The following is an 8340-nucleotide window of genomic DNA, read 5'->3' as shown; positions in this document are numbered from 1 at the left end:
TAAAGAAACTTACATCAAATACTTAGCGCAGTTCAAATTCTGAGTATATCATCTACATTCTGCATTAAGGAAACATTCCATCGTGCTTCAGCATCTATGAACACATCAAGGATTCATTTCTCCTTAGTGCCTTGACAACATGACTCATCTCTGGGCGATGATCTTGGTCGAATTGCAAACACGCACTAGCGATGGTGGCCATCTGCTCCTCCGGAGAGCATGAAAAGAGAAAGAGAAAAGTGATCGAATATTTAACAACCCTAGTTTTAGGATAAAGCTTAACAATTAACTTCAAACATGACTATTGAATTCACAACACAAAACAAACGCTGAACCTTTTCGATATTGGAATCATTAAGAGATAAAAATAAGCACGCAATGAGATCGAAAACCATAAACCAATGTTTTGGCTTGGACAGCACAAACAATAGAATTTTGAAAACAAAACATCACCGAAAACATAAACTGGGACCACTGCAGGTAGTTCAGTTGTATCCTAGCTTGAAGAAGGCGAGGTGAACTATTTACCTTTCCTTCTTGTTCTCTTAGTATTAATATGCTCTGATCAAAATATAGTATGATCATTACAGGATTCTAATGGCGCGTGAGCTTGTGGTAAGTTCACAGAATAAAATTGCCAAGGAAATAGAAAACTATTCATAAGGAACGAAATTGACAAAGAATAGATATTAAGTTTACTTAAATGAAATAAGATAAATGCTTCAATTGATCCTATCTTTAGTTTGTAGTAATGTTTGTGTGTGTGGCTAACTATTCCTAGTGAACTCAATTAACGAAACTAACAAAGAATGAAATATTAATACATATGCTGAGTTTGGTTCGTGACGTAATACAAATGCTCTATTTGATCCTATATTTAGTTTGTCGGAATGTTAGTGCGCTAGTGTTGCAACTATATATATAGCAAGAATAAATATTCTCAGAATACCTATTCCTTATGATTAGGGAATCACAATTCTATAGAAACTAATATTTCAATCATGATTCTCTAAAAAATGATATTCCAACTTCATTTTGGAACTAAACATATGAATACATAGTTTATGAAAATTCACAGAGAATAGGATAACTATTCTTATGAAGTAAACAAACCATTATAGTATTAGTCATGTAATCTAATTGGAATCACACAGATGTCCAGTAAACTTGCTTCGTATTCATTAACTACCATCTATGGCACTAAAAGTCAATCAGTTGGCATAAGATAGAGCAAATATTACAAGAAAAAGTTGAAAATATTGGTTAGTAACAGGAGAAAAAAGGTGGAAAATAGAACAGAAAGTTGTCAATGATATATGCTAATCATAACGCAGGCAATAAGAATGAAAAAGCAGCATGGGAATTTGTAAGTTTTACCCATGCCACTGACTTGGGAGGGTATTTTCCTCTTAGCCTGTTATCTACAATTTCTCCCACCTTATCGTAAGTTAGCTTATCTGCTGTCTGCAAATGGTAGTTCAAAAAGATTGTATTTGTAGTAGTATAAGTTCAAGAATGAAGGTTGTGCACATTGTTTGTGAAGTGAAACAAGTAATAGACATACCCATACCACAAGACTCTGCTCTTGATGTGGTCTACTCCGATCGAGGGGCTTACGACCAGTCAAAAGCTCTAAAAGAACAACGCCAAAGCTGTAAACATCACTCTTGGAAGTTAGCTGTCCAATGGCAACAAACCTGCCATCCAAGAAACAAAGCTTCAGCATAAGGTCTTTGGTTCTATCCAGTATCCACAATATACTTCTGCTACTACAACAGATGCAGCTTGTCGAGGATATAATCAGTAATCACGTATGAGCTGGAGGAAGCCATAGCTTATTCTCTCCCACTAGTGCAAGCGTGTGCAGGGGGGAGCTCTCCCCTGCCATTTCCTTTCCTTAACCGAGCCAACAGTTAGAAATTGAGACGGGCAACCACACCCCCCTAATCAAACAATGGAAGATCGACATGTATCCTAACATACTCCCACGATGCCACTTGGACTTGGCATGCCTGCCACCTCACCCGATCTGTGGCCCAGTATGACGTCAACAGAGGTGGTCTGCTCAGCTTCCATGTCATGGTCCAGGTGTGCAACATGTTTTGGCAGTATAAACATCAATCATAAGGCCTATAAAACATGAAAACCACCTCTTTTTTGACAGTGTGCAGTAGTTGTCAAGAAGATGAACTTCGCCACAACCCCCACATCCAGCTATATTATCAAGCCAAAATCTTTCACCGAGCTTGGTGACCCTACAAAAACCTACTCCAATCGCCCATCTGGAAGGCCTAGTCATTTGTTAAAATCAACCTTAACAGAATGAAGGAAAGCAAAAGGCAATAAAGGAGGCTAAACACTTCGCCTGATCTTTCAAGACCTGCTGTGATTTTTGTTGTAGAAATCCCAATCAGCATGATTTCCCTACCCTTTTCGGTACAGTATAGGTACCAAGTGTAGGCTGTCGGTGTTAGCAAAAATATCATTTTGCTGATGCATGTTGGGGCAATCAATATGGCATATTGATTAACATCCAGAATAAAGGTCTGAAACCTGATTGATGGACATATGTAGTCTAAAAGAAAACAATAAAGATACCAACTCTGGTTTTCATCAAACAGTTCTTTTTTTGTTCACTCCTAAATGGAGTAAACAATTGTCATCGATTATCATATCGAAAGAAGGCATCAATCAAAGTGCAAGTTGAATCTATCAGTGAGTGGATTTCATGACTCCGAATTTGTGTTTTTAGTGCAACATTTCTATGATCACGGTTAGTGAAATAGTCATATAGGTCATATGTTTATAATCAATACCAATCATAAGTTGGTTTGGGGAGTTGAATTTTCTTGTTCTATCCTCTGGTATCCAAAGGAATAAATAAGGGAAGGAAATATTAAAAAACAAGAAAAAAGACATTATTTTTAGCATTAATAGCTTATTCACCATCGATTCAACAAGGACACTTGCTTCCTCATCTGATTTTCATTTGTTGGGTTTCTAATGCTTTGGATTTTCCTTTCTTTTCATAAGCTAAGAAAGAAATAAAATTTTACCAATTTCAATAAGCTTATCTTTAATTGGCAGTGATCTTGAACATTCATAATTGGACAACAGATCTTTTTTCTTTCAAATAATAGTAATTTCATTGCTCAAATCTAAGCTGAAACACCACACCCATTGCAAGTATTTGCTAACAGAAATTAAAGTAATGACAAGCTTTTTGATCTACTGAAAAAGAAAATTTAGACAAACTTACTCAGGAGCTTGATAAACAAAATTTCCAAGAGGCTGGGCAGACCAAAGACTCAATCCTGTGCCAGGAGCCTTAATGGAGAGATTAAACTCCCCTAATTTCACAACATCACCACTAAATAAAAGTATATTGCTGGATTTGACTGCACAATGGATAGCTGGAGATTTTGCTTTCTCATGTAAGTATTCAAGTCCTTTTGCAGCCCTTAGAGCAATTTTAACTCTTTGAGACCATGACAATAGGGGACCTGGGGATGCCCCTTCGACGCCTTTTTTTCCTGTATAGAATATGCAGTTTGTTAACAAAGCACAATGATCATCTGGAAATTAAAACTCAAAAATCAGTAACAATAAGACACCAAGGTTTGCCATTATTTTTTTACCGTCTAAGATAGCAAAGATATCTCCAAGAGACAAAGATTGTGCATTGGATGTGATCCTGATATAGGTTAGTGGTTAAATGACCATTTAAGGTATCTCTGTGCGGATCATACAAAGGAAATCTTTTTGATAAATATTATATCTAACGACTTTCATAGTGTAAAAATATTTTGTTCCTGATAAAAGAGTACCATACATGAAAAAAGAATTTTTTTTACCAGTCATGAAATGAGTTAATACATAGTTTCAATGAGTATTAAGGTCACAAGATGGAACCATTTTATACCATGCAAGATATCATGAAGGGATCCCATGTCAGCAAATTCGTAAGCAAGGAACCGGGTATTCCCAAAAAAACCATAACCAAGCAGTTTCACTATATTTTCATGCTGCAAGCTTTCTGTCATTGCTACCTGTGGGTTTCACTATAATAAAAATAAAGTTTGAACAAAATGATACAAGTGAGCAGCATTGGTCATACTTACCTGTGTGAGAAATTCTTGATCTGTTTTCCCAGAATCATCTAACATTTTTATGGCAGATTTTTGCCCATTTCTTAATGTATCACAGTAAACTCTTGTGTATAAACTCGATCCATCAGAAGTTACATTGCCCAATTTTTGCATAATGACCTTTATATCATCTGTGGGAATGGCAGGAACCTCAATCGGTAGGAGTCTAATAGGTTTTGCTTGAATTCTATTGTCTGAAAGCAACAGTGAAGGATGATCTACATCACTGTCTCCTGCATTTAGTTAAATAAAACTTAGTATTTAGTGGTTGTGAAGTATGTGAGTGGAAGAATCAATTTTTTAACATGTTATCATTTGAAAAGGAAGTTATTACCTTATGATGCTATAAGAAATAGAGTGTATCAGAAAGGGCTTATAATTTTTGAAGCACCTTCACCAGATGTTTCATGTGAAATTACAGAAAAAAAATTCTAAATAGATATGATTGAAATAACAATTATGATATCATAATATATATTTTTTAATCTAATTAACCCTAGCCATGTTGGGGCAGAACAAAAAAGCTGAATTTTTTGAATGATCAAGGTGCTAGCATAAATCTGATTTGATCAAACAAATAGAAACAAGCGAGATATCTCGTGGGCACAACCCAACCCAATCATGTAGCCTCTAACTAACTCATCATGAATGGGAAGACAAGAATGAAAACCGAAACCGGCAAATGCTACACTCTTCTGTGACCGGCATACAAATTAAGAGAAAACAAGGCATTTTAACAGCATTAAGTGGTACTTGGATTGCAAAGGCTGTTACGAAAAAAAACTGACAGCATTTCAACAAGAGTAATTCCCAAACAACAGTATGTATCAGTAATTATTAATCCAATCCTACAAAAGAAATTTTTAGTTCCTCTAAAGAAGGGTAAATAATATGTTCAGATGTTTACTCCTGATATTACCTTTTCCTTTTGTTGTCAGTTTATGAGGAGTTCGACGCCGAGGGCCAATATTTTTTATAATCAAGCACATGGTCCCTTTAATTTGAAGTGGCTGCCTCTATACTGAAATACCCACAACACCAAAAAAAGGAGGGCTTGAGATCAGCAATTTGCTTCCAACATTTAAACCATATAAACGTAAAAACGCAACTCTTCAGAACAACTATACATTTGAAAGAAAAATTGGAAAAGGCATTTAGCTTGGCAAGGATAGAAGACGGCCATGCAAGGGGATTAAAAACATATAAATTCTGCAAAAGTAAACATGATTTCGACCAAAAAAGTATGATCTGAACAACAAAATACAAGTTCTCACCAAAGTTTGATCACAGTGGACAACTGGCACTTCACTCGAAAGCTTGCATGTCATGAACAGACATAAGCGTCTAAGGGAAATACTCATCAAATTCCTCTCTTTTTTTTAAAAAAAGGAAAATTACAAAAATAAAAATAAAAACTGCAAGGATGTTTATTAGATTTGAAAGGGTAGAGTGCTTTTCGTCTTTCTCAATCTTGCTTAGCATCTGCTGTTTGGAAAATGTCTGTTACGGCATTCTCCTTTTTCTTCACCATTAGGAAGCAATCTATGGCAAAACAACGATGGATGAAGGAATGTTAGGTTCTATTATCAATTCATCGTAGCATCTTAAGTAGCATCATCGACTGGATGATTCAAGTCCAAACTAACTCCAAGTATCCGATCGCAGCACAAACTCATTCTGGTAACGATCGAGGTTTGACATACAAATAGGTACCTGGCGGACAAGCGGGGAGGTATATGGAAGCGCGCTAGATGCAGACGGCGGAGGAGGACTGGAGGAGACACCTCCGGCAGCAAAATGGTCAATAGAAGACTGGAAGCGGCGGCTTCTGCGTTCCAGTCACCTGCTCCTTCTAGTCACCTCCCTAATTTCATTTTGCAAAGTCGCCTCACGTTATAACTGCTCCGCGGTGGCCGGTGGGGATGGAGCGACAGGAAATAATAACGTCGAAAGGGTATTTTCGTCAATTTACTGTGGACGGATGGTAGGGGTTGTCCGATGACGCGGACGGGATCCTTGGACCATACTTCTAGTCTATTTTTAAATAAAGGTATAGTCGACATCCAAAGGATAGTAATCTTTAATACGTTCCTAGACCGAGAGTTATTAATAAGTAAAATTTTTGCATCTTATCTATATAATAAGTTGAGTTCATATGATCTCATCTATAAATGAGATGATTCATTTTTTAGATCGTATTTTACAATCTAGAAGATCAAGATCTAGATCTATTTATATAACAAGTAGAATTTAAAAAAATCCTACTAATAAATAAAGTGGTCTATTCCTTAGATCATAAAGTACTGTCCAAAGGATTGAGATAAGATTTCTTGGATCATTTTTTATAGTCCAGGGGATATAACATTCGTATTTACGGGTGGATCGTGGTCGCGATCCGATAGTAAATGGTTGCGATCCCTTCTTGGGTTCACCGTCCCCACCAGGTTATAATTTTTATTTGAAGTGGGCGGTCGGAGGCCGTCCAGAGAATAGCCTCGCTCCGCGCCCAGTAACTTGGCCACTTATCCATCACCGGAGGCCTCCGGCAGCTCTCTTTGAACAAAAACTATAATATGATGAGGACGGTGAACCTAGAAAAGGATCGCAACTATTTGTAGACGGATCACGGCCACGATCCGACCGCAAATACAAATGACATATCTCCTGGATCATAAAAAAGTGGTCTAAGAGATCTGTGCTCTAGAAGACCCGTCTTATCGTTGATACAGTAGGGATCCTCTGGTCTGTAAATTACAGACCAAGGGATGGTCCACTGATGAAGATCCTTGATTTAGATGGATCCATCTTTAAATAAGTGAGATCTATCTAAATCAAGGGGCCTCATATAGTGGATCATCCTTTGATCCGTAATTTGTGAATTAGAGAATGTGCTCTCCCATTGATGATTTGAAAACATGAAATGTCTTTTTCATTTTTACTCTATAATTTTTTTAAACATTTAGCATTCTCATCCCTCAATTACGTCATTTAAGATAATATAGAACGAAATCATGTAGATTAATGACGTAATTGAGGGAATAATTTTAGTCAATATTAAAATAATTTTAATTAATGGTATTTTAAGATAGTATAGTTGGGATAAAAATTACTTATAAACATTAATTAAACTTGTTCTGTATTCATGGTCTAATATATTTATAGTAGTATTTACTCAATTAGTTTTTCATTAATATTGTTTTCATATTTACATAGTGTCTTGGTCATTCTCTATAGAACTGGTCCAAGTAAATACGTTTCGATGGTGAACCCTGACGACACGTAGATGAGGTACGCCATTGTTAGGTTCCAATCAAATATGATTGTTGTATTTAAAAGATAAACATTAATGTGGCATCAATTTTTAAAAATTAACACCATTATAATACTGATAAACACCATTTTGTATTATTTTTTAAATACCTATACTATTTTGATACTACATAAACTTTAAAATTAACATGATAATTAACTTTAACCAATAACATTATTATAGTTAGCTGGACAGATAAAATCAGAATGTATCTTCTAAGAAATTTAAAAATTAGATATAGTTTTGAAAATTCTGCAAGTGTCCTTGTCGTGACTATAAATTTTTGAAAAAGAAAGAAAAATAATAATTTACCTCCACTACTTGTTTTTTTTTTTAAAATGACTATAAATTTTTAATATTTAACAAAATTTTATGTATGACAACTAAAATTTAATTATAGAACAGGTTAAACTATCAACTAATTACTCAGTCAATTTAAAAATATTTATAATTAATTATTTACTATATAATACTTTTAGCTAAGGTGATTAACACTTACAAAAAAATAAAATATAATTCTAATGAACCTCATCATTATTTTTAGATGATCGATTCGATCCTATAAAATTTTTTTATCGATCATCAAAATAAATCAGGAAGTGCATACGACAGTCAATTTAGGAATTCAATATCTTTTGATTACGCTTTTTATTTAAAAGAAATTTTTTTATAAATATGATATAGTTAGAGTTGGATGATAATATAAGACATTCAATTTCGAGCTTGATGTCCATCGAATATTTTTTTAATATAAATATTTATAAAAAATTAGTTCGGTAGAGGGAACTTCGGTCAATATAGAATTAAAAAAAAATCTATTAATTTAAATAACTAAAGTTTTTAAATTCATATTTAAAAAAGTAGTTACTGATTAATTGATAG

General features: G+C 34.7%; 1 protein-coding gene across 3 annotated transcripts; it reads right to left on the bottom strand.

Annotated features, from left to right (window-relative positions):
- On the bottom strand, nucleotides 1–6059 carry LOC122009283 (probable receptor-like protein kinase At2g47060). Of its 3 annotated transcripts, XM_042565388.1 has the most exons (9): nucleotides 5862–6059; nucleotides 5423–5690; nucleotides 5068–5169; nucleotides 4122–4381; nucleotides 3923–4049; nucleotides 3260–3533; nucleotides 1565–1697; nucleotides 1378–1464; nucleotides 1–202 (listed from the first exon to the last, which is right to left on the bottom strand). In XM_042565388.1, exons 3-9 carry the CDS (start codon nucleotides 5135–5137, stop codon nucleotides 95–97), a joined length of 1059 nt encoding a protein of 352 aa, XP_042421322.1. In that variant the 5' UTR covers nucleotides 5138–5169; nucleotides 5423–5690; nucleotides 5862–6059; the 3' UTR covers nucleotides 1–94. The 3 variants fall into 3 exon arrangements, with proteins under 3 accessions (XP_042421322.1, XP_042421321.1, XP_042421323.1); XM_042565387.1 differs by lacking the exon at nucleotides 5423–5690; XM_042565389.1 differs by lacking the exon at nucleotides 5423–5690 and having other exon boundaries at nucleotides 1571–1697.
- Nucleotides 6060–8340: the final 2281 nt, after the last annotated feature.

This window comes from Zingiber officinale, chromosome 8A, assembly GCF_018446385.1.
Source record: "Zingiber officinale cultivar Zhangliang chromosome 8A, Zo_v1.1, whole genome shotgun sequence".
Lineage (NCBI taxonomy): Eukaryota > Viridiplantae > Streptophyta > Magnoliopsida > Zingiberales > Zingiberaceae > Zingiber > Zingiber officinale.
This window is presented reverse-complemented; position numbering and strand designations above follow the sequence as displayed.

What these genes read in the sequence shown, in the direction of transcription:
- LOC122009283 (XM_042565388.1), bottom strand. Translation starts at nt 5,137, where the DNA reads ATGTGCTTGATTATAAAAAATATTGGCCCTCGGCGTCGAACTCCTCAT. An exon ending in ATCAAGAATTTCTCACACAG is followed by an intron (nt 4,050 to 4,121) that starts GTAAGTATGACC and finishes TGAAACCCACAG; the next exon opens with GTAGCAATGACAGAAAGCTT. An exon ending in TTTGTTTATCAAGCTCCTGA is followed by an intron (nt 1,698 to 3,259) that starts GTAAGTTTGTCT and finishes CTTGGATGGCAG; the next exon opens with GTTTGTTGCCATTGGACAGC.